This window comes from Vipera ursinii (genome assembly GCF_947247035.1).
Source record: "Vipera ursinii genome assembly, chromosome: 1".
Taxonomy (NCBI): Eukaryota; Metazoa; Chordata; class Lepidosauria; order Squamata; family Viperidae; genus Vipera; species Vipera ursinii.
Genome location: NC_139512.1, coordinates 247,738,271 through 247,764,657, shown reverse-complemented (window position 1 = coordinate 247,764,657; position 26,387 = coordinate 247,738,271). Strand labels below are relative to the sequence as shown.

The 26,387-nt window shown below is 49.5% G+C and overlaps 2 protein-coding genes across 2 annotated transcripts in view; both read right to left on the bottom strand.

Annotated features, from left to right (window-relative positions):
- Positions 1 to 26,387, bottom strand: part of LOC310632678 (uncharacterized protein) — a 685,758-nt gene that overhangs the window by 93,221 nt on the left and 566,150 nt on the right. The gene's annotated exons all lie outside the window — the stretch shown is intronic.
- POU3F2 (POU class 3 homeobox 2) lies at positions 2,670 to 4,019 on the bottom strand (the record flags this gene model as incomplete). Its single annotated transcript, XM_083357995.1, has 1 exon — positions 2,670 to 4,019. One exon carries the CDS (start codon positions 4,017 to 4,019, stop codon positions 2,670 to 2,672), a length of 1,350 nt encoding a protein of 449 aa, XP_083214121.1.

The window sequence follows — 26,387 nt, the reverse complement described above, 5'->3', positions numbered from 1 at the left end:
TTTCAAGGCCCTCCCTCACCTCCCTCTATCCGAAAACTTCTGCCTTTGGTTTGTTTGGGCAAGTGAACCATTTCCAATCCAAGTCAGTGTACCCATTAAAACCACGAACCAAGAGGAGGAGGAGGAGGTCAAGGACGAATTTTGAAAAATGCCGTTTATGTTGTTTTTATTCCCACTTCATTTAACTCTCTTCAAAAATAAGGGCCCAGTAGAGTTAAGCTGGTCTTTTTCATCCCATCTACATTAAGCTGATGTGTCAGGCAGCATTTGGGATGCTAAACCCTAAAGGGAAATTTTCCCACCTGCACAAGGCCTCAGCAACCTTAGGCACAGACCACCCCCCCCCCTCCTCCTCAGCTATGCCCTTGACTTTGAAAGCAATCCCCACGGTCCTTTTTGAATTGAAAAATCAACCCCGCAATTCCAGGGAATGAAAATCTGACTCTGTTATCAGCCTGAACCGCCTTCTTCTTCTTCTTCTTCTTTCTTTTTGAATGGGTCCAGTTCTATCCAAATGGAGCAGCAGCCTTTGGACAGAAACTCTCCCTTCCTCCCTTGAAGTCAAGCCTCCCCTTGAGACGAATGGATCTAGGGTGGGTTTTGGGTTTGATCGCAATTCTTTCTGTGGCTGAACTCACCACCGTGTAGCTCAGGAGGTGGAAGCAAGCCAGCCCCATTTAAAGTGGGCGTCCCCTTAGGTTTTTCAATCTTTGATAAAGCGAATCAAAGAGAAATGCTCTACCTTAGGATCACAGAGCTGCTCCTCTGAGCTTTGTGACTTTGATCAGTGAGGTTTCCCTTCAAGGGTCCCCTTTTCCCAGAATGAAGGGTATCCGCCTTCAGGGGCTTCCCCCCTTCTTCCTTTCACATTGAAAAGCAGGTGTCAGCATCACTGTCCTAAGGTTCATGTACTGCTGGATATGCAAGGCATATAGGGGCCTTTCTCAGGTGAAACAATCTTCCCTCTCTCTCTCTCTCTCTCTCTCACACACACACACACACACACACTCACACTCTCTCCCTCTCTCACACACACACTCACACTCTCTCCCTCTCTCTCTCACACACACACACTCTCCCTCTCTCTCTCTCACACACACACTCTCCCTCTCTCTCTCTCTCACACACACACTCCCTCTCTCTCTCACACACACTCACACTCTCTCCCTCCCTCTCTCTCTCTCACACACACACACTCACACTCTCTCCCTCTCTCTCACACACACTCACACTCTCTCCCTCTCTCTCACACACACACACTCTCCCTCTCTCTCTCTCTCACACACACACACACACTCCCTCTCTCTCTCTCTCTCACACACTCACACTCTCTCCCTCCCTCTCTCTCTCTCTCTCTCACACACACACACTCACACTCTCTCCCTCTCCCATTGTTAGAGTCCTCTCCCCAAAGTGCCCCTTTCTGGTGGGAAAAACTGCCAGAGTTTTCTACAGTCACTCCATATTTCCCCCCCCCTTTTGGTCCAATTAATTGTGGCTTGCCCAAATGCTTTGACTTTCCCCCAGTTGACATTCAGAGAGGTTGGACTAAGACAAGCCAGGGCATGCTGGCTGGGAGTTAATGGGGCGATAGCCTGAACCAGACCAACTTGGGCAAGGGAGGCCCTAAGAGCAATTCTTCATTCTCCATCTTTCTTTCCCAATTCCCCCATGCCGGCCAACTATCTGTGATCTCTGCCGCTGAACAATTTCAGAACCACATTTCTTTCTGGGAAGCAGCTCTTATGTATCCCCTCCCCGCTTTTCCTGTTCTTCTTTCTACTGGTTTTTTTTACAAGACTGAAAAGCTCAGCTTCCCCCCTCCTCCCGAAAGGCAGGCTAAAGGCAGGCGGAAAGAGCCAACCAAAGTTTGTCCTCAAACTTCAAAGACACCCCCACAAAGAAGAAAGGCCAGATCTACAGGATCTACTGGGCCAGGTAGAAAATGCAAATCATTCCCCACCCCCCCACCGCCCCCCACCCCCGCCGCAAATGAGAAAGAGATGAATAATGGGCAAACATCCATTTCCAGCAGCACCAATTTGTCAGCTGGGCCTTTCTAAGCCCCCTTTCTTGCCTTCGCGTTTGCCTGCACTCTCCCCGCCCCCCCCCGCCCACCGCAAACCAAACCCCAAAAGTGTTGGAGGTGCACCTGTCCTAAATCCCCTAAGGATTGGGCTGCTAAAGTCAAGCCCAACTTTTCTTTTCGCTCCTCTAAAAAATCTCGGGGGGGGGGCTTGTGCCTGGCTGCCGAGAAAAGAAAAAGAGAGAAACAGAGGGGAAAAGGGGAAGAGAGAGAGAGAGAGGGGGGGGGGGAGGCTGTCAGCCTGCAAGCCAGCGGGTGGAAGGAAGGGCCAGGAGGCACCCCCCCCCTCGCCTCTCACACATCCCTCCGTATACTCACTGCTCTCCATTGCCAGGTTACTCGCCTGTAAAGGTCAAAACACACCCTCATGCATTACCCACTTCGCTACCGAGCCAAGCATAGTTCAGTGCGGTCGCCTTCCTTCCTGTTCTGTTCTGTTTGTTTGTTTTTGTCTGCTTTTTGCTTTGTTTTAAAGGGGAGGGGAACCATCGAAAGGGTCGGAGGAGTCGGGTCGGAGGGAAAGAGGCCCGGGCTCGGCCCCCTCGGCCCCCAGCCCCCTCCTCCCCCCCGCCCCGGGCGGAGTTCACTGCACAGGAGTCTGTACCCCATGGTGCGGCGGCGGCGTGTCCCTGCTGGCCCCATACACGTCCTCGGCTCCCGGCAGAGCCCCTCCCGGGGGAGTCATGCGTTTCTCTTTCTGTCTCCTGTTACAAAACCACACGCGGACCACCTCCTTCTCGAGCTGGAGGCTGTCCGCCAGCGAGGTGATCTCCTGGGCGGAGGGCTTGGGGCACTTGAGGAAATGGCTCTCGAGGGCGCCCTTGACGCTCACCTCGATGGAGGTGCGCTTTTTCCGCTTGCGCCCCTGCGCCGCGATCTTGTCTATGCTGGTGGGGCTGCCGGACGAGGAGTCCGCCTCCTCCAGCCACTTGTTCAACAAAGGCTTCAACTTGCACATGTTCTTGAAGCTCAGCTGCAGCGCCTCGAACCTGCAGATGGTGGTCTGCGAGAAGACGTTGCCGTAGAGGGTGCCCAGGGCCAAGCCCACGTCCGCTTGGGTAAATCCCAGTTTGATCCGCCGCTGCTTGAACTGCTTGGCGAACTGCTCCAGGTCGTCCGAGGTCGGCGTGTCCTCGTCCGAGTGCGCCTCTTGGTGGTGGTGGGGGTGGTGGGGGGGCGGCGGCGGGCCCCCGTGCTGGTGGTGGTGCGGGTGCTGGGGCTGCTGCTGCTGCGAGAGATGGTCCGGGTGGTGAGGGGGCGGCGGCGGCGGCTGCTGCGGCGGCGGCGGCGGGGGCTCTTCGTGGGCATCCCGCAGGCTGTGATGGTGCATGCCCGGCTGGCCGGAGCCCAGCATCCCGTTGACCGTGAAGCCCGGCGGCTGAGAGTAGAGCAGCCCGCCTTGGCCGCCGCCGTTGGCCGAGGCCATGCCGGGCGGCAGGTGAGCCGCGCCGCCGGTCCTCCAAGCCACGGCGGCGGCCACGGCGGCGTGGTGGCTCCCGGCGTGGTGGACCAAGTGCGGGGGTCTGCCTTGCTGCTGCTGCTGCTGCGACTGCTGGTGATGCTGCTGCTGCTGCTGCTGCTGTTGGAGCTCGTCGCCCCGACCGCCGGCCTGCACCACCGAGGGCTTGATGTCCTGCTGGCCCAGCGGGCTGGGAGACCACGGCGAGTCCCCGCCGTTGCCTCCGCCGCCTCCCCCGCCGCCGCCGCCGCCTCCCCCGCCGCCGCCGCCGCCGCCGCCGTGGGACAGCGCCGCGATCCACTGGTGAGCGTGGCTGAGCGGATGCCCGTTACTCTGCAGCGCGTAGTCCGCCTGCACCAGAGCCTGGGCGTCTCTGTAGCCGGCGCCGGGCTGCATGCTCCCCGGAGGCTCGGCGTGCACCATGGGCGAGCTGGAGGTAAGCAGGCTGTAGTGGTTAGACGCTGTGGTCGCCATGACTCTCCGAGCCGGACTGAGGGCTCCGCTTAAAGGAGCCGCGCATTTGACAGCTACTTTTTCGCCTCGGGCTCCTCTCGCCGCTCGCTTCCCCCGCAAGTCCGCTTGGCAGAGCCCACTGCAAAGGCACGCGTCCCTTCTCCTCCCTCCCTCCGGCCCCCATTGGCTCCCTGCGCTTTGATTTACGTGGAGACCTCTAGCAACCGGCTCAGGGGGAGCCTCCCATTGGCCCCGGCCCTGGTGCTGACACCACGCCTCCTACACAGCGTTTCTCTCTCTCTCTTTCTCTCTCTCTCTCTCTCTCCCCCCCATCTCTTTGTAATCAAACTCCATGGAGGAAGAGAAGGAAGGAGCGCACGCACGTGGGGGGGGGAAAGGCAAAGAAAGGAGGGGGGGGGGAACAGATGAACAGGCACCGAGAAAGCAGAAGGAGCCGCTCAGTCGCTTCTGGCCACCTGCGCAGCGCCCGGTGGGTAGGGGAGCCAGATGAGGCTTACCCCTCTTTGAAAGCCCTTCAAAACTCAGCCGTCTCTCCAGTGAAGGGACCTGCAAGCAGCACGCAAAGTGCTCCGGAGGGCCGGAGGAGGGGGTGGCCCGGTTGCCAATGGCTAACTTGATTGAATTCCTCCCTCCAGCCTCGTTTCTCTTACGGTACCCCTCCCCACCGGCGAGACACCGAGGGCCAAGGGGCAGCGGGAGGGAGGAAAGAGAAGGGCCTATCCATTCAATGGCAAGCAACGTCTGCTGGCTGGACTAGAATCCCTTGCCTGCCGGGGCCTCCCTTCCTCCCCCCCCCACCGCCCCCCCCAATGCTTTCCTTTGGGATTCCAGACGGTTGGGGTCTTTGCCTCTTGCGAGCCAACCTTTCTGGCTTGCAAGGAAGGCTCACTTCAAGCGAGACTTTTTCTTGCCAACTTTGCGAGAGAGCTTTTCAAGGAGCGAGGCTCGTCCTGTCGGCACTACTAGGAATACAGACTAACGGTCTCCCCGCTGGTGCTGGCTTGCAAGCCAGGCTCGTTCGTGTCGGTGGGACCCGCTGTTCTCCAAAGAAGTGCCTGAAGCGGCAATGCAGCCCAGCGCCGAGTGCTTTCCTGCCACCTTCCCCCCCCCTCCCTCCCTCCCTCCCTCCCTCCATCCAAGCACGTCTCTTTGGGTCTTTGCGCCCAATAATCCAAGAGAAACCTGCTCCTCATTGTCCACAATGGAAGGATAAGAAAGATGGGGTGGGAGGGAGAGGGGGGAAAGGGTCTCCAAAGTGTCCCAGCAGCAGGTGCTGCTGGAGAACAAAACTTAGAATTTTAAGGCTTAGCACTGCGCTAAGCGCAGAGACGAACCTAAGGGCGATTGTATGCCGAGGTTCTCGCTCCCGGGAGACCACCGGCGGGATTACAGTTCAGTCACTTTTCTCCCTTCACAAAGAAGGCGTGCTGTTGCCGCAGGAGCTTTAGGCACAGGGAAAGCGAAACAGCCTGATCTAATACTACTCCCTCCCCTTCCCCCGATTAAATCCATTTGTGACTTGAGTCCCTCGTCCGGGGCGGCCAGTAGCTGGGTCTGGCTGTTTTAACAGATCCTCCAAACCAGCCCTCTTAAATGGAAGGCGTCTCATCAACGCTTCATTTCCAATAGAGCGCTTAGGGGCCTTGCGGAGGTCAAACGGGTGCTTCATTGCGACGGACCCATCCATTGATCTGAGAAGTCGTGCCCAGACCAATAAGGCCCTCCGCGTTGCACCCGGTGTCCTTATCTCCTGCTTCCAGCCAAGGAGAAACAACATACTGCTCCGGGTCAGGCTATGGACACGGGATACACTATGGACATGGGATACCCTTGTATGAAAGGCCCTGCCAAAACAGGCGGGAGAATTTACGACCACCACAAGCTAAGAGCACCTTCCTTTTAGCCAGCCCTCCACAGTGTATCATTCAAAGGAAGGTTATTTGATTAGTAAGATTTCTCTCCGTGGGTTGTGTGTGTGTGTGTGAATCTGCGTGTGGCGTCTACACGTGGCTTCTATATTACATTTGCATACGCAAACGCGAAAGAGACGCAGGCATCAGAAGAAAGAGGAGCCACCCCTTCGCTCAGGAGAGCTCGACAGAATTTTTCAGGTGAACGTAAACGTTTGCAACCGAGAGCTCGGAGTCTTGAAATCCCTTGCGGAAGTCGGGGTTCCTTGGGGTCGCCAGGATCTCAACCGACCTCCAGGGCGCTGGCTTATACGGCTGTCCCCTCTTCGATGCGCTTGGTTAAACTGACCTGGCTGTATAGGTATGCGTGTGCGTTTGTGCCTGTGGACCATCCCAGTAAAATGGCGTCGGTGAGTTCCCAAAGAAACTGGCCGGTAGTTTGAAAAGTGCCCAAGAAGCATATTGAGTGGCGATCTTTACCAGTCCTTTCTAGAACTAATGTCGAATAGTAAACATAGTCACAAAAATCTCCTCTTTGACTGTCAAGTCGGGACTCAAGAAGAGCTTTGCGGTAACAGCTCATTTTCTCAAAAGTTTTGAAACTAGTTATAACTAACTATCTTTGGGTTCTCTCTCTTTCTCTCCCTCCCTCCCTCTGCATTGAACAGCAGACCATTCACCAGTCTACTAGTGAATTCAGTCTAGAAACAAGGAATGGCTGGTTCGACGCATTCTCTTTCAACGTAAAGTTCTAGGTAGTTTACAAAGACGCGCCAGCTCGCCTGTGTTTTACTTTGCTGGTTTAATAACCGCTTCTCTCTGCGTCATTCTCAGCTCAAATCAACAGCCCGCGGCTTCGCAGAGAAGGTAACCAGGCCGGGGGGGGTCTTCTTCCAATGCCTACGAGAATAGCTTCAAGCAGGGAGGGTGCGTGCGCAGTGAAAAAAACCACAGTGGAGAGACATAAAGGGTGGCCACAAAGGAACTGGGTGGAACAGAAAGGTCTTTCACCCCTTAATTCTGATGGTCTCAATGGCTGATCGAAAGCCATTAAAAGTTTCTCGAGAACTCTAAATAGAGAGATCCACTGTGAGGCCTCTGGCAGAGATTTGGGGTGGGGGTGGGGGCTATTTTCAATCCAGCCTCAGTTCTGGCCACCTGCAATCGGGCTGCCCAGCGCTTCAGAGCTCCTTGCGCCTGGATCTGCTTTGGAAGAGAAGCGGCAGCTCTCCATCAGTCTCACAAGCTTGTCCTAAGGTCGGCTTGGTCCCAGGCCCGGAAACAAACCTCTCCCTCTCCTCTTGCTGGAGACGGAGCTGCGGATCCCGGGAGTCAGTCCTAAGGCGCCCCGCGGGGAAGAAACAACCGCGAATGGCTCTTTATATCTATCTATCTATCTATCTATCTATCTATCTATCTATCTATCTATCTATCTATCTATCTATCTATCTATCTATCTATCTATGTATATGTATGTATCTTTGGATTGTTTTGTTTCGATGTATATATACACACACACACACACACACACACACACACACACACACACACACACACACACACACACATATATATATATATATATATATATATATATATATATATATATATATATATATATATATATATATATATATATATATATATATATATATATATATATATATATAAAGCGAAACAAAACAATCCAAAGCAAAGCAGCCGTTTTCCCTATCCCTGAACCGCCTCGTTCTCCGTCCGTTCCCCCCCCCCCGCGCCGCCGCCGCTGAAATTAATCGTCCAGGGTCTTCCCCTGCCGAGAAGCGCGGGAGATGCTAGAAGCCAAGTCCCGCCTCTCCGTCCCCCGCCCCCATCTTCGGCGCATCCCGGTCAGGAATAAGCTCCTTCGAGCATTGTTTTGCGGGCGGGAGGGAGGAAAGCTTAGTAGGGGCGCCTTAGGTGGTGGGTTGCAGGCTAGAGGAGAGGAAGGGTATTCCCCCTTCTGTCCCCCTGCACGGGTCCCTCTCCTGCCTCCGCTGCCTGCCTTGCAAAAGTAATGGGCAACAAACCACCTAGGTTACGTATCCCTTGAGGCTGCCTTTGCAGCGGCGGCGGAATAAAGGCGCTCGCGCGGGAGGGGGGAGGGGGTGCGGTAGGGTGTTGGAAAGTACTTTCAAGACTGCTTATACAGCTGAGCTGTATTGAACCTGTGCCGCTCATGGACCGGAGACGAGCTGCTAAGGCAAAAACATGGAAACACGGCAGGCAAAAAAAAAAACCCATTGTTACCAGGGCAGGCGTGATTGTGGCATGTTAAGTGCAAGGGAGTCCTCCAGCCAGCTTTAGCTGAAGCAAAGTTCATTCTCATCACTACTACTACGGTAGGGTAACAACCCTCGGTTAATCATTTCCCACTACTGACCCACAGCATCGTGATGTCAGTGGAAACGGTAAAGGTAACGGGGACGGGCTTTCCAGCGCTTCAACGAGGATGGTACTACTGTATATGTAGCTGGGAGTGGCCAATAAATGGAGGTCCTTGGAGATAGGAAAGATACAACCATCCAAGGCCAGAAGGGCTTCCTTTGGGCTCTTTACTCCCTTTACTCTTCCTGGCATCAGCAGTTCACTGCTAACTATTGGAATCATTTAAAAAATCATAACATCCTCACCTGTTATAATAGCAAATAATACCTCTCTTTGTGAGTGCATTGGTCCTTGCGCGCGTACACCTGCAACCATCTCTAGATCCATCCAGGGCCTCCAGTGCAATTTTGCAAGCCATAAATAAGAATGATTTAGTAGAGAGAGAGAGTAATATTATTATAACCTCCCTCTTTAACAGACTGACTCTTTCCCATATTTTGCCTACTTCATTCCTCTGTGAAATTTGGGCTTATCAGCCTGCCCTTTTGGAAGAGGCCTTTTTGTACGTCTTTGCATCTAGACTAGCTGGCGGAATGAATCCTGGTGGCATTAAATCTGCATAGGAAGAGTCGCCCCCCCCACTTCCACAACTCTCTTTGCTCTACCACTTTCACACCTTGATCCAAGTCAAGTCCAAGTAAAATATGAGATTGCCCCCCCTCAACACCCCCCCAACGCCTTGCCCCGCACGGAAAGGCCAAGCTCAGAGCTGGATGCCCACACGTGCTCTTGCCCAGGATGCGTTTAATGTAATTATTGTGAGCTTGGGCTCTTTTGATGTCCTTCCCGAATCATTCAATCTTGGGCTTTGGTGCAGCTTTTTATTTTCCTCTGCTGAGGCTAGTGGGAGCCCGACGTGTTGGACAGAGAGCGAGGGAGAGAGAGAGAGAGAGAGAAAGCCCGGACGCACACATGAATGGAACTTCAACTTTTAAGGGCCTGTGCACAGAAGGGCCGGGAGGGGGTGGGGAGTCCCTCCGCGGAAGCCGAGGCTTCACAAGTGATGGCTTGAAGAATCTGCTCTGGCACAAAGAGGCAGCTGGGCTGCTTTAATGAAATCTGCCTTCCAGTCGCCAGAACGGCAGCCTCAGGGATGCATTTATAAGATGACTGAAAAGCTACACTTTCAAGTGGGGGGGGGGGGCTACTCCGGGTAGCTTTCACAAACACAGGACTTCGGAAAGAAGCCGAAAACAAGAATGGGCAGAAATGGATAACTGGGGTTGTCCCTTGAAATTAAAGCTTGCCCTTTAAAGTCGCCTTCTCCATTCTTTGGACTAAGGCTAACCAGCATGGACATTTTTCTTTCAAGTCATTCAAGCTCCAGGGCTCTGGGGAAGGCCCAACAGGAGATGATCTCTCCTTTTCCCCTTCCCCTTTCCTAGTCTCTCATCCAGCTCCTGAACAGTTGGATGGAAACTACTGCACATTTCTTAATGTTTCTCCAGCCAGACTTTCACTGACAATTTCTAAACCTACTGGCAAGCTTATGAGGCCTTGCAATTTCAGCAAAGGCAGGAGTGGAAATTTCAGGACTTGAAATGGCTGGATATTAATCTGGTCTTCTCTCTCTCTCTCTCTCTCTCTCTCTCTCTCTCTCTCTCTCTCTCTCTCTCTCTCTCTCTCTCTCTCTCTCTCTCTCTCTCCTTCTCTCTCTCTCTCTCTCTCCCTCTCTCCCTCCCTCCCTCCCTCCCTTCTTTTCATCCTCTGGTTCTGAATCGTGTCATTAAACATGATCCCAAGGTGCTTTGAACACTACTATCAGAACGTGAGTTAGTCTTTAGCAGTTTCCATGGACTTCTTGGGTAGTATAAAGTATCAAAAAGAAAGCAGTTAATCTGGGAGTGCTGAATGAAGACACTCTGAATTTGAAGCAAGATCCTGTTGGAAATCGGTTTATTTACTGATAGCTTTCAAAGGATGCATTTTAATTTTAAGAGACACACTCATACTTTGGCTCACTTAAAATGGCCCTTAAAAGTGATTTAAAAGCTTTGGTATGAATGAATTAGGAGTAGAGAATAAATGAATTAGGAGTAGAGGGGATTCAAGGATAGTGGTGGCATATTTAAAATCTTTCTCCCCACCCTACACCCCAAGTTTTAAATCTTTTTTTAAAGACAAGAATATCTGGGAAGCTCACCCAGCCTTTCTTCCTTGGAATGCCATATGAGTGACCTTCATCTTTTCAGTTCCCTGACTCCCCCAGTGGTACAGGACAGACTGTCATATTCTTCTGATCATTACAAACTCTGGTTTTATAAAGTCTCTCTGAACAAGCTACTTTCCATCTGCACTTACTCCAGATGTGCTGTAATTGAGTATCTGTAAATCTCAGCTGAAAAACCAACTTCTGATGATAATGAGGAAATTGCAAAGAACCAGATTGGGAAAGACTGTTTCGAAGTTGGGAAATGTAGAAATCTAGTCCTTCAGCATGCCATGTTTCCCAGGAGAAGGTTAGATGGTGGTTGTTTTTTTTTTACATAGTGTGTGGATTTATTATTGTATGGATCTATTTCTGCTCTCCCCCCCTCTCTCTTTCCCTTGATAATTATTTATTAATTATTCTTGATAATTTAAAATTGCTATTTTCTTTAGACTTTCATAAGGTTAACTGTGGGGAGAGAAATGCCTGCAGCTCCGAAAGGATTTCACTCTGATTTTATTTGACTCAGGGACTTTTTTTGAATAGGTACCCCAGCCTTCCCTAAACTAGTGTCCCTGGGGTTACTGGACTACAAACTGCTTGGTAATACTTTTTTCTCAGTGTTAGTTCTGGTTTTGGATGTGTGTGAGGGAGAGGGAAAGAGAGAGAGAGAGAGAGGAAGAGAGAGAGATTGGAAAATGCCATTCAACATTGGAGTGTGCTACATTTAGGAAGGCTACACATAGACTGCTCTGAGTGATTAGAGAAGACTGGATGAGGTGTGGAAGATTGACTGGGGAGGAAAGACAGAAAAAGGGATGCAACAGTCCAATTACTCTGATGCTTCCTCTACCTTCTTAAACTACTGTAACATTTGGGGATGTATTCCCTTCTTGAAAAACCCAGCAAACTGGGTGCCATTATCTCCACTTAAGAGGAGGAAAGACCCCATATTTTACCAATATCTAGCTGTAAGACTATAACAGAAAGAAGAGAGGGAGAGGAAAAGCTTATGGGGGGGGAGGAAGTGGAGAAAAACACTCAACTACAATTGTTATTTAGTGAAATTTTACACCGATAGCCCAGCCTCAGTCGAATAGAAGAGACTGATTAAAAAAATTGGTGGGAGATGGACAAACCCTAGAGGCAAGCTAAGTGGGAAGGCCTCAGCCACTCCTCAGTAAACTGGTTGCAGTTAAAATAACTCATTTCTGCTTTCTGGGAAGGCAACTGCTCCTCCCCCCCCCCACCCCGCAGCCTTTTTACGAGCCCAATAAAGCCGAGGAGGAATAAGCCCACCCAGGCGATTGCCCCCACGTCCCTCCAAGGTAAGGTGACAAAAGCCTTACATCCTGCAAGGCTGGTGATGGCGGTACATTAGACCGCCTCACAAGGGCTGTGCTGGGGACCAAATAAAGGCAACCCAAGGTAGAAAAAAAAAAAGGCAGGTGTTGAAGCATATGATTTGTGCCTGGTTGGGCGGACCCGGGAGGAGAGGTCCCAAGGCCAGCTCAAGGGATTCTCACCAATAAGATCCGAAGCGGCTGAACTCCGGAGAAAACCCAGAGTTAGTGGGTCAGGGGACAGCCGGTGGGAAAGCCATTAAGTCATCTCTCCTTCCCATCCCCCCCACCCCACCCCGATCCGTAGCTAGACCATGAAGGGTGTTTAGCTGGTCCTGGGGGCGGGAGAGGCGTTTGACGGAGGAACCCCCCCCCTCCTTCCTCTAGCCGGCAGGGCTGAGGTGGAGGTCGCTAGGGCGGCTGGCGAGGGGGAAGGGAGGGAGGGAGGGGGTGGGTGTGTCCCCCTCCCTTTGCTAGGCTTTCCAAAAGGAGAAGGAGGGAAGCAAACAGCGAGGCCGGGCTCATTGTCCAGCGAGGGTGCATTTTTGTCAGTCCACTGCTGGTTGCTATAGCGAGGACGCCAAACCAAACAGAAGACAGAGCACACATAGTTCGCCCCGCTCAGCTCTCCCGGGCTCCTGCCGGAGGCCGTCCCCTCCCCAACTAAAAGAAAAGCGACAATCCCGACCCAAGGGAGCCCGTCTGGCCTCAAACGAGGGATGGAGGTGAGGGCGCAGGTCAGGATTAGGGAGAGGCGGGGAGCGGGGGTCCGCGGGGGCAAAGGACAGATCACCCACCCGACCGTTGAGAGAATCTGAAATCGCTTACACAAAACGGATCCGGTGGAAACCGGAGGCCCGCCATTTAAGCCGATTGGGGGTCCCACCGGGGAGCCTGGCCCGCGTTGCTGTGAGCGTTTGGCTTCACGCGTTTGGCTCCGTCCAGCTGGAAGCAAAGGGAGCGGGGGGGGGGCCTGGCCCGGGCCTTTTATTCCAGCCAGCGGAGAAAATGCAGAAATCAGCTGCCCCCTGGAAGAGACGTCGGCTCTCCGGTTCTGCCGGAGTTTTCTGCAACTCAGGCAGCGAGCAAGCTTCGGCTGGGGGGGGGGGCGGAGTGGGGGGGCGCGTGGGGGCTGCCGTAAACTCTGACCGCCGCGCTTGCAGAGCAGAAGAGCGCTTTCTCTCCCCCCCCCGCCCTGGCTCGCCCCGTCCGGAAGCCCCTTTTGTCTTTTGATTATCTAATTAAAGACGGACGACAACCAAACCAACAAACCCACTCTCTCTCTCTCTCTCTCTCTCCCCCCCCTCAGCAAAGGGTTTCCATTATGGAGGAGGAGGAGGAGGAGGAGGAAGGGGGGAGAGGAAGGGCGGGCGCAGGTCCTTTCATATTTTGCAGCAGTGAATTCTTCCCTCTCGGAGAGTCTCTTAATTTTGGCTGGCGGGCTCTTCAGCTTTGAAAACAGCCAGGCAGCCCCAGAAAGCCGAGATAATAGTGGCTTTTAGGTCAAAGAGGAGCGAAGAGCGCGCCTCGAGATGGCGCGGAGAAAACGTGCTGTGCTCGGTCTCCCGAAGGGGACCCCCACGGAGTTCAATCGGAGCTTCTTTCTCGTAAGAAGAGGCGTAGGATAGCAGCGTCGAAAAGTGAAACAGGAATTAGTCGTTCGAGAATAAACCTTTGTTAAGGGAAGGGGTGAATTTTTGTTTAATTATTATTATTATTATTATTCCTGCAGAGACCCCACGCGCACTTCACCACCCGGGGAATTTATATTCCAGTTGGAAAAAATGGGGGGGGGGTTGTTGTAAACATCCCCGTAACACGTTCAGACGTGGTTAAGTGAATCCTGATTTATTAAGTAACCCAGGCGCCAGGGCTCAGGAAACAAACCGAACATCTAAGTAATTAGCCGGCCACATTTTAATTTAGTGCACTATGCAAACTTATCCGGTTTGACTCTGATTCTGTCGTTGCTCTCCTCCTCTACGAAAGGAAATAAGCGGGTGTGGGCATTTGATGTTCTTGCCTCCTTCCTATTCCTTTTGGCTGAATTACAGCCGACAAGATCTAGAGAATTCTGAAACTTCTCTGCTACAATGGGAGGCATTTAAAATGAAAACTGTCTGAAAAGATCTCATCCTATTACTTTGGCGACAATTTTGTTCCGCTGCTGTGTGCCCGCCCTAAGTTTCTACTTTTGCCCGTTTTCTACTACCGTACTTTTACTTCTTTGGGAATGGTAGCTGGCGAATATTATTGCCACGGGGGTGGGAGTGGGACTCTACAGGCGGCCGTTTAATGCATTATTCAAATTTTAATAAAAATGCTTGAAAGAAATCATCTTAATGAAGAGAACATTTGTAGTCATTTGGTGATAATTATCAGAATCACCCAACATTCGCAGAGGCTGTATCATTCCGTGTTAGAAGAAAAGCAAAGCGCATTATTTTAATAGTCTGATATGCAAACTATGGACCATTCAATTACATGGCTTAATAATGCATACCTGATGGGATCTGATTATTGGGATAGGGAGGTCTGAAGTAATTCACTCCACAGAACAAGTTGTGCCGTTACATCCGGTGAAATCCATTGTTATGGATCAGGGGGCCCTGCCAAACTACATTTAAGGGAATAAAAATTAATGGCTGAGAATCTGAGCGTTAAATTAACATTAATTATGTGACCCGCTTGCTGGAAAGATTTAAGTCTCTTACGTTCTAATTAGATAACATCTCGTAGTACATCAAACACTTTCCTTCTCCAGATTGGGACGTTGTTGCGGAAGGAAAACATCATCCCTGTAAGAAAGAATCGGAGAGAGCCGTTTGTATGAACGCTGCTCCGTCTGCCTCCTTCCCTCCCGCACTGCTGCTTCGTCTGAAGCTCGGTCAGGAGCTTCAGGGTGTAGAGCAGCGTTTTCCAACCTTAGGAACTTGAAGATGCGTGGACTTCAACTCCCAGAATTCCCCAGCCAGCATAGCTGGCTGGGGAATTCTGGGAGTTGAAGTCCACGCATCTTCAAGTTCCTAAGGTTGGGAAACGCTGGTGTAGAGGACGGAACCCAGGAATAGGTCGCTCAGGTCAAGGCGCTTTCTTTAATTACGGCTTTCTTTAAATAAGCCCGCCGCAAACTCTCGAGCAACTTAGCGCGGCCGGCCGGCCGGCAGCTCCAGCGCAGCCCTCCCCTCCTGCAGTACCGCGTCCCTCCGCTAGAGGCTGGACAAGCGGCCGTGCCTCCCGCCGCTTTGGGTGCGTGACTTTTCCTAGCTGCCTTCCGCGGCTCCTCCTCCTCCTCCTCCTCCTCCTCCGAGGGAGCAAGCGTGTCCGGAGCTGCCTGACAGGGACGCGCTGCCGTTTCTGCCCTCTCATTCTCAGCCGCGGCGTAGGAGTCTCCGCTCCGCCGCTGGCCGCCGACCCGTTCTTTCAGGGCGGCATTTCAAGTTCGGCGGCGGGGCAGAGCGAGGCGCTTCCTTTGCCCGTCTCTGAAAGGCGCTCGCCTTTCGCAGCGCCGTCTCGGCTGCCGTAACGCCGCTGCGGTTCGCTGGGGTTGTCGCGCTCTCGGGCTGAGCCGCCCTTTGCCGCCGCCGCCGCCGCCGCCGCCTCCACGTCTGAGCCGCGGGTGTCGACTTCAAGCCGGAACCGCAGATTGTGTGTGTGTGTGGAGTTTCTTCTTCAGTGGCCTAAATCAGTGCTGCAAAGACGAGCTGGACCCTGCTCGCTCAGGCCGCTCTGGACAAAACTCCGGCCACGGAGGAGGAGGAGGAGGGGAAGAAGGAAGGAAGGAAGGAAGGAGAAAGAAAGAAAGGGAGAGAGAGAAAGAGAGAAAGAAAGAAAAAGAAAGAAAGAAAAAGGAAGAAAGAAAGAAATAAAGAAAGAGAAAGGAAGGAAGGAAGGAGAAAGAAAGAAAGGGAGAGAGAGAAAGAGAGAGAGAAAGAAAAAGGAAGAAAGAAAAAGAAAGAAGAAAGAGGAAGGAAGGAAGGAGAAAGAAAGAAAGGGAGAGAGAGAAAGAAAGAGAGAGAGAGAAAGAAAAGGAAGAAAAAATGAAGAAAAAGAAAAAGAAAGAAAAGAAAGAAAGAAAGAGGAAAAGAAGGAAGGAAGGAAGGAGAAAGAAAGAAAGGGAGAGAGAGAAAGAGAGAGAGAAAGAAAAAGAAAGAAAGAAAAAGGAAGAAAGAAAGAAAAAGGAAGGAAGGAAGAAAAAGAAAGAAAAAGAAAGAAAAGAAAGAAAAAAGAAAGAGAGAGAGAGAGAGAGAGAGAGAGAGATGGACAAAATGCCAGACCTCATCCCTGGTTTTGTTTTTTGTGCCTTTGGATTCCTTAAGAGTTTGGCTTCACTGACTGTTCACTTCCCTCTCTGTAAAACCTCAGTCAGCTTCTCTGAGTCTGGTGCCCTCCAGATGTGTGTCTCCCCCCCTCCCCTTTCCAACCATTTTGGGGTTCTGGAGTTAGAGTCAGTAGAGCTGAGAGCAACTTATGCTATTTTCTTCACTTAGCTTAGGAAAATGAAATTAATAGTATGGATCTGTGTAGAAAAAAGGTTTCCTTGCACGTTTTCCTTTTTGCTGTCTTCTTTCTAGATGCAGCCTTCATTTCTCTTTTCAATTCTCTTTTCCTGAGAATTGTTCCAATTTCTTTCCGCACTAACATAGCCTGTTCCTTGAACTAGAAGACAAGTTGACCAAAGTAGGCTTTAATCTTATCTGCTTCAGATATGTTGAACTCCTACTTCCAGTGTCCACTTGCCACGCTGAGAGTGGACTTGTGGCACTGTGGTCCAACGTGTGGAAAATGCCTTAGTATTGTACACTGCCGTACTTTCCCCACAGATATATGAATGTGTGACATTTTAAAGGAAATAATTATTTCATCAGTTTCTTTGCCTGAAGAGGCAATAGCAATTTGTCTTGTCTGTGGCATTTTCAGAGGCACTTTGTTGGCTTGTGCTCCGTGAGAAATGCTGGAATACTGAGGCTCTTCTTTATGTTATATTCTTTGGGTGCTTGATGTTTGAAATTAATTTTTCCCACTTCCCACTTTTTTGTCTAAGGAAAATGGCCTTCAATAAGGAGGCTATAATCTAACAACTAGACCCTAGGAATTCTTCTTAAATCTACAATTGTACTGTTCGAGTAACTTGTGAGGTTGCCTTGGAGAAACCTGCCCATGAAATAACTTGGGAGTCATAAAAAAAGAGCCTTGGTGGAGCAGTGGGCTAATGCCTCCTTAAGTAACACCAGCTGCCTGCAATTAGCTGCCTGCAATTAGTCCCACCAGGCTCGAGGTTGACTCAGCCTTCCATCCTTCCGAGGTAGGTAAAATGAGGACCCAGATTGTTGGGGGCAATTAAGCTGACTTTGTAATAATGCCGCTTGGGGTGTGTGTGAAAGCCCTAATAAGCAGGCATATACATAGAATGAAGGCTACTGCTAAGCTTGTAAGCCGCCCTGAGTCTTCGGAGAAGGGCGGGATATAAATGGAATTAAAAAAAAAGAGAAGAGGTGCCTCATAGGAACATCCATTTCACAGAATCAAAGAGCAGGAAGAAAACATTTAGGCCAGAGCTCCCCAACCTTTTGGGCATCAGGGACCAGTTCTGTGGAGAGAGGCTTTTCCACGGAGGGGGGTGTGTGTGGTTTCGTCTGCTGCCTGCCTCCCACGGATGGGGCTTTGCTTGTTTGTGTGGACCCCGTTACTGGTACCAGTCCACGGGACCGGGGGTTGGGGACCTCTGATTTAGGCCATCAAGTACAGCCTGCTGTCTGCAAAGGCTCACAAAATAAAGCATCATCAACACGGGAGGGTGCAGCTTCTGATCTGACTATTAATGGATAATAAAAATAAATTTTATCTTGTTTAAAATTAAGTTGCAAGTTGCACTTATCCGTGTGAGTTTTCCAAACATTCAACCAGAATCTGCCATCCTGTAATCTTAAGACATTTATTCTGTATCCTGCACTCTGGACTGATAGAGAACTTGAGGTGGCACCCCTTTATCTACTTGAAGAGTGCTATATCTACTATCTACCTATAGTAGATGCTATCAGCTATTGTTAAGACTGCATATACTCAGTTCCATCAGAAATGTCATTCAATCATAGGATGGAATTAATCTGATTCTGGGATTTTAAATTCATTCAAAGTAGGCAGGCATTCTCTCCATGACTTCTTCAATTTGCTGTTCACAATTGCCAAATGAAATGTATACCCATTAAACAATTCCTGTTTCTTTTTTCTTTTATTGTGAAGAAATCATTTTGTTGTTGTTCTTAGAATCCTTTCCTTATTTTGGACTATGGCTTTCCAGCTATCATTTCTACAATTCCAGCTGTAGCTATCCATAGGCATATTGTAAGGGTCAGTTCTTTTCACCTCCTTTCTCTCTTGTTTTCAGATGATCCTCAAGTTTTTTCTGCAGCCGTACTGCTTTCTCTCTCTCTCTCTTTTTTTTTTTGGCTTCCATTATCTTTATTGGTGTCAGGCGTGAGAAATCAGGAAATCCAGGCAGTTCAAATGAATGTAAAGATTTACTGCAGGCTTAAGTTCTCTACAAGAATATGAACTACAAACTGTCAAAATTAGCGGTAGAGTCAATGGAATATAACAGGGGTCCCCAAACTGTGGGCCGTGGCCCATTACTGGACCATGGCCTGCTGCCACCGGCAGCGGAACATGCTGGCTAGTGCGCACATGTGTGTGCGTGCACTTACCCCCATTCGCGGTAGCACTGCCACCGCTACGCAAATGGGGCGCTGCATGGTGCAAACGGGGCAGTGCTAGCACCCATGCAGGAGACATGGGGCAGCGCTAGCGAGTGTCATGCCCTGTTTGCATAGCCTGTGCTTGTGGCCCCGTTTGCGTGCACGTGCATGTGTAAGATGCTTCCCCCTCTCTTTCCCTTTGGTCCGCTAACTGAGAAAGGTTGGGGACCTCTGGAATATAAGGTGGGCTGGACTTAGATCTCTTGTGGGAGCGAAGGAACTCAAGATTGATGATGCATTTGACCCCTCCCTCAGGCTCAGCCTGGTCATCTCCTACATCTGGAATGGCTTGCAAATGTGCTTGTTTTTCCCCCCCTTGTTTCAGAATGTCTTAAAATAATAACAACTCCATTAGCTTCTCTTGCCATGGAATGCTTCTAATCATTCCTTTGCACTAATTAAAATCTTCAGGACCAAGTAACTTATCCTTACTTTCTCTTCAAATCAAGAAGTCCGCCATTATGTTTCTAAAGTCCTCATTGCATGAACTATTCAAGTATGCCATCATTTAGTGTGCAGACTTTGAGTAAGCTTGATACAATTGGGAAGCTAAGATTTTCTCGACATTTAATACTGGAGCAAAAATGTCCTTCCAGAAAGCTGAAATTTTCACTAGAAAACTACTGCCACCCAGAAAAAAGATCAACCTAGTTCTGTACAAAAAGAGGACAGAAATTGAAATCTGAGGTACAAGTGGTAATTCTCTCTTTCTCGTTTGAGATGAGATTGACTTTTTGTGACGTCACAGCAAGCTGATAGTATTTGCAACATGGCCAAATTAATATTCCATTGCTTTCTTCTGGATTCCTTTTACCTCTCAGTTCAGTTACCCCATCCAAAGAGTAACTTGATTTTATTTTATTTTTTTAGATCAGTCAAGCTCAGTTAGATTGATATAATCAGGCAACAGATCCACACAAGGCAGGATAGTGTACTGCTTTTTCAGCAAAGCCATACATTACTTTGGCAAGGACTGGAAGGATCCCTAACTAGGAAAGGCTCCTGGAACTAATAGAGAAAGCCAACTTCATTTTTGGGGGATGAAGGTTTCTTATCTCACTTGTATTAACTGATTCCTTGGTGTAACAATGTCTGTCTCACATTAGCCCCTTGTGAATGACTGCTACGGGTGGTTTTCACTGGCTGCAGCTCTAATCAATCACTCTTCTCTGACCTCTCCATATACTCTTCTCTTCTCTCCTCTACCACTCAGATCCTTCTCTCCCAATTATGCAACCTGCACTCGATGAACGGAGCTACAGTTGGGAAACTGAGCTAGGCAGTTGGACTTCCATACAGCAGTAGCTTGTCCGGTTGTCATGGTTCCGATTAACGAGACAGTTCAAACAAAATTCAGGCATTTTTTATCTAAAAAGTCTTAATAATGAAACGCAGCATCAGCACTCATAGATGGATGCCAGAATCTGAAATCTCCTCCCCTAAGCCCATCATATCATACACAATTCCCACCCTTGTTTACACGTCATAAATCACATTATCCAATTTGTTTTACATATAAAGTTTCACTTCCCTTTCTGTGCGCGACTATTTCTTATCTTCTCAAAATAGCCGTTTGACATTTCCCTCCCTTCTGTTATTCAAAGCAAAGCAGTTTAAGCAAAAGGCTGCCTCTTATATTGTAGTGCAAAAACATGTCAATGTTTGCAGCATTGACACCTGTTCCTCTTAATCACCTTCCTCTCGTGCTTCATTGTTCTTCTCCATTGAAGAATGAAAATGTGACCGAATCTCTCCTGCCATGAGATATTTATCCCCTTTCCTTTAACCCTAGAAATGACTCCCATTTCCCAACATTGTTTGGGATGAGTCATCAAAGTCATGTAATGAGTAAGTCAGCTTCCTTTCATGAGTGAGCAGAGAAGCCAACCTCTCTCTCTCTTTTTCTTTGCTTGAAAATTTTTTTTAGGTGAGATTCTTTTTATGTTGGTAACCTTTCTCTGATCTTGCCCCCATTTCATTCGATCAGATGGATGTCGATTGAACAAATCCAAACCCAATCCCCCTTTATGCTACATGTGACCTTTCTAAGTTTTATCTGATTGCACTGTTTCTGATTTGCCTTCATGGGTCAATATTTGTCCCAAATGATTTCCTTTAACTTTAATTTCCTTTAACACGTAACTATGTAAGTATTCCTGGAAGATGTAAGTGTTCTCAGGACAAGAAGGATTATCCACCAACAGACTATGCTAGCATTCACCGGACTCTCTCTCCTCCTGCGACCTACCCGGAGCTGGATGATGACCCCCTGAGATCCTGATCACTGTGAGAGGGTGACCATGTTCTCAGGAGCCACTACTTCAGCTCTGTGGTCGTGATATTTATTTATTTATTTATTTATTTGTTTTTATAAACCGCCCTTCTCCCGAGGGACTCAGGGCGGTGTACAGAATAAGATAGGCATACAGAATGAACCGTAATGAAAAACAAACACTAGTAAAATACAAACTGGGACCCCAATAAGAGCTATCAGGCCAGGCAGTTGTTCCTACCAGCTCGTCCTTTACTCCTATTTCCACCTCTGATGGCTTACACCAGAAGTGAGCTACTTGCCCTGAGAGCTTCCCCACTCTCTCAGAGATGGCCATCAGACCTACGCCGCCGTTTCCTTAATGACGGGTCCTGGGACCCCGAGAGGTGGCATGGCGCCAAGAAGAGGCTCTTGGGTTTTCTTTTAAATTTTTTTGAAGGGTTAGGGAGGGGGGAGGGTCAGGCCCAGCAAATCGAGCCTAAGTTGTCTCAGCCTAAGTTGGCCAATGGTCGCGGCAATATGAGGGCCAAGGAGAGTCTTGTAAACCAGGGGGATGGGACAGGGATACCGATCCCCACAGTAATTGGGAATGGCAGCAGATGGAGGAGCAGAGGGTCATATCGTATTCTGAGATCACGCCCACGCTATCTTCTTGCTGTGGCGCGCTCTGACCCTCTGGCTCCCGCTTGCTGCCCTGGGGAAGAGGGAGGTCTGACTCCTGAGCTCAGGCTGATCTATTTTAATGCCAGGTCTGTTGTGAATAAAGCTCCCCTCATCCATGACTTGATCGAGGAGGAAGGCGCAGACCTGGCATGCATCACGGAAACCTGGCTGGGCCCAGAAGGAGGGGTCCCTCTGACTGATTTATCCCCTCCAGGTTTCCGTGTGCTACATCAACCTCGAGCTCAGGGTAGGGGAGGTGGCGTGGCGATCGTTATCAGAGAGACCCTCCATCCGCGGGAGGCCACTGCCCCTCAGATAGACGGATGTGAATCCCTCCTCTTAAGGTGGGGTCCTGGTGGTCAGTTGGGCCTACTTCTGGTATACCTCTCTCCAAGCTGCACAGCAACGGTTCTACCCAAGCTACCTGACGCCATCTCAGGATTGGCGGTCGAATTTCCAAAGCTTATGGTACTGGGAGACTTTAATCTACCTTCCCTGGGCAGTGCATCAGAAGTGGCCCGAGAGTTCATGGCCTCCATGACGGCCATGGACCTTACTCAAATTACTCAGGACCCAACTCACGAGGGAGGAAACATGCCGGATCTAATTTTTGTCTCTGGGCAGTGGCTAAATGGGCTGGGTGGGGTTACTCCAACATCACAACCCCTTTCATGGACAGACCACTACCTCCTGCGGTTGGGCCTCCGTCACGTCACCCCCCGATGTCAGGAAGCGGAACCGACCAGGTGGTTCCGCCCCAGGCGCCTGATGGACCCAGATAAATTCCAGATGGCGCTTGGACCGATTCCCACCTCCCTCTCCCACAACCCGGTCGAGTCCTTAGTTAATGCCTGGCAACAGGCTGCTTCGGAGGCGCTCGACCGCGTTGTCCCTTTGCGGCCTCTGACCCGGCGCAAGTCCCGACTCGCTCCTTGGTTCTCCAAGGACCTGCGGGAGATGAAGCGCCAGAGAAGGGGCCTAGAGAGCATTTGGAGAGCCAGTCGGTCTGAGTCTGACCGAACACAGTTAAGATCCTTTTCTAGATCCTATCTTGTGGCAATGAGGGTGGCAAAGCGCGCCTACTTCACCACCCTCATTGCGTCCGCAGATAATCGCCCGGCCGCCCTATTTAGAGTGGTCCGCTCCCTTTTAAGTCAAGAGACGGGAGAGGACCCCCTACATGGACGGGCTGAGGAATTTAGTAAATATCTGGTGGACAAAATTGCTCAGATTCGGGCTGGTCTGGACTCTGACTGGGCAGTATCTAACGAGAGGAAATCGATGAAGTTGGCCAAGTACATCTGGGAAGAGTTCGATCCTGTGACTCCGGATGAAGTGGACAAGATCATGGGGAAACTAAGTGCCGCCACATGTTTGTTGGACCCGTGTCCCTCCTGGCTAGTCTATGCTTCTCGGGAGGTTACACGAGGCTGGCTCCTAGCAGTTATCAATGCCTCACTGAGTGAAGGGTACTTCCCTGCTGCCTTGAAAGAGGCGGTGGTAAGGCCCCTCCTCAAGAAACCGGCACTGGACCCAGCTGTTTTAAACAACTTCCGTCCTGTCTCCAACCTTCGCTTCCTTGCGAAGGTCGTTGAGAGTGTGGTGGCGCGACAGCTCCCTTTGAACCTGGAGGAAGCTGAATATCTAGATCCGTACCAATCGGGTTTCAGACCGGGGCACAGCACGGAGACGGCATTGGTCGCGCTGGTGAATGATCTCTGGCGGGCCCGAGATAGAGGTTATTCTTCTGTCCTGGTCCTATTAGATCTATCAGCGGCTTTTGATACCATCGACCATGGTATCTTACTGCGTCGTCTTGAGGGGCTGGGAGTGGGAGGCACCGTTCTGCGTTGGTTCTCCTCCTACCTCTCGGACCGTTCGCAGACGGTGTTGGCAGGAGGGCAGAGGTCAAGCCCTAGGCCTCTTAATTGTGGAGTGCCTCAGGGTTCGGTGCTCTCGCCCCTCCTGTTCAACATCTATATGAAGCCGCTGGGAGAGATCATCCGTAGCTTCGGGGTGAAATATCATCAATATGCTGATGATACCCAGCTATTCATCTCCACCCCGAACCAACCCAGTGATGCCCTTGATGTGATGTCCCGTTGTCTGGAAGCGGTACAGATTTGGATGGGAGAAAACAGGCTTCGACTCAACCCGGCCAAGACTGAGTGGCTGTACATACCGTCATCTCGTTTAGTCCAAGAGGTTCCATCTCTGACTATAGGAGGAGAGATGTTACCTCCCATTGATAAAGCACGCAATCTGGGCGTCCTCCTAGATTCACGACTCAGTTTTGAAGATCACATTGGAACCGTGGCTAGGGGGGCATTTGCCCAGATTCGTCTTATATACCAATTGCGCCCCTTTTTGGACCGAGATGCCCTACGTACAGTCACCCACGCACTCGTTACCTCCCGTATTGATTACTGTAATGCTCTCTACATGGGGCTGCCCTTGAAGACCACCCGGAGGCTTCAGCTGGTGCAGAATGCAGCTGCACGGGTTGTGATGGGAGCTTCCCGATACTCCCATATTACACCCCTCCTGCGTGAGCTGCATTGGCTACCAGTTGCCCTCCGGGTGAGATTTAAGGTGCTGGTACTTACCTTTAAAGCCCTACATGGCTTAGGTCCGGGATACTTGCAGGACCATCTGCTGCCGGGAACAAATTCCCATCGTCCAGTACGCTCACACAGAGAAGGCCTCCTCAGGGTACCGTCAGCTAGGCAATGTCGGCTGGCGACCCCCAGGGGGAGGGCCTTCTCTGTGGGAGCACCAACCCTATGGAATCAGCTCCCCCCTGAGCTTCGGATAGCCCAAAACCTCCAATCCTTTCGCCGCGGCCTCAAAACACACCTGTTCCACCAAGCTGACCTAGACTGACAGGCATTTTAATTAATTTATATTTAGTATTTTTAATTCATTTTAAAATTCTCTAATTTTTATTGCACTGATGTTCTCAATTTTCATTTTATCTTGATTTATGTACTTATTATATGTTTTATTGTGAGCCGCCCTGAGTCCTTCAGGAGATAGGGCGGGATATAAATCCCATCAATAAATAAATAAATAAATAAGAAGGCTTACTCTGGTGAATTATCACATATCATAGAAATGGTTTCTTTTGAGTTTCTGTTTCATAGAGGTGGTTCCTTTTGAGATTCTTGAACTGGATCATTTAGGCAGAAAGTGTTAAATCAGGCAGATGCTATACAAAGATGCTATGCAGTATTCCAAGTGTGGCCTTACCATGGCATTGTAAAGTGGTATTAACACTTCACGTGATCTTGATTCTATCCCTCTGTTAATGCAACACAGTGCTAGGCTGCATAAACAGAGGGATAGACTCAACATCATGTGAGGTGTTAATACCACTTTACAATGCCTTGGTAAGGCCACACCTGGAATACTGCATCTAGGTTTGGTCACCATGATGTGAAAAAGATGCTGAGACTCTATAAAAAGTACAGAGAAGAGCAACAAATATGATTAGAGGACTGGAGGCTAAAACATATAAGGAATGGTTGCTGGAATTGGGTATGTCTAGTTTAACGAAGAGAAGGGTGAGGGGTGACACGATAGCAATGATCCAATATCTCAGGGGCTGCCACAAAGAAGAGAGAGTCAAGCTATTCTCCAAAGCACCTGAAGGCAGGACAAGAAGCAACGGATGGAAACTAGTCAAGGAGAGAAGCAACCTAGAACTAAGGAGAAACTTCCTGACAGTTAGAACAATTAATCAGTGGAACAACCTGCCTCCAGAAGCTGTGACTGCTCCAACACTGGAAGTTTTTAAGAAGAAACTGGACAGCCATTTGTCTTAAATGTTATAGGGTTTCCTGCCTGGGGTTGGACTAGATGACCTCCAAGGTCCCTTCCTGCTCCTCCTCGTCCTCGTCCTCGTTCTCCTCCTCGTCCTCGTTCTCCTCCTCCTCCTCGTCCTCCTCGTCCTCCTCCTCCTCCTCCTCCTCCTGCTCCTCCTCCTCCTCCTCCTCCTCCTCCTCCTCCTCCTCCTCCTCCTCCTCCTCCTCCTCCTCCTCCTTCTTCTTCTTCTTCTTCTTCTTCTTCTTCTTCTTCTTCTTCTTTGTTTTTATTATTATTGTTGTTATTGTTATAATTATAATTATAAAATGCATTTGTATCTTTGCATTAAAAAGAGTAGGCTCAAAATAATGCCTGGCTTAATTTAAGTCAATTAGTTCTGTAATCTTAATAAATGAATTCAGGCTGTTTTTGACCAGCTTTTGAGACACAGCTGCAGCTGAATAAGTATTAACAATTTTGCCTTCCCCTTGATTTCCGAGAATTACCAGTTTTTTCTCCTGCCCTCAACACCTGAAAAAGCTAAATGGACAAGGGCCACCCATTTTGGAACAAACACTTCTAACTGTGTAATATTATCAAAACCTTTCTTTGTTAAAGTGATTTATCAACTAGTTCTAATTAATTCAGAAATGAATGTATTCAGTATAGTGGTTCTAAGTAAATTGGTGCATGCCTGCTTTTTCTAATATCAGACTTTTTAGTCCAGTTGAGGAGCCCCTGATTTTTAGGGTATATAGTGACACCCACACAATTTTTTTTGCTTTCTTTTATGTGCATAGACTACTTACAATAAATGTATGCTCATGACATTTGTTTCTCACAGCAAGGATAAGATTATGACTTACTCATAAATAAAATTGTATACAGATAAAATCTTGGGTATCTCTCTATTGAAATACATCAAAGAAACATATTGCAAGATTCTTATGGAACTGTGTTTATTCAATTATAGTATGTCAGTAGTGTGTAGAACCAAGAAAGTCTACCATCATTTGTATGACCTATGGTCCTCATTTGTTAAATAGCTACTCATATGGGTATGAAG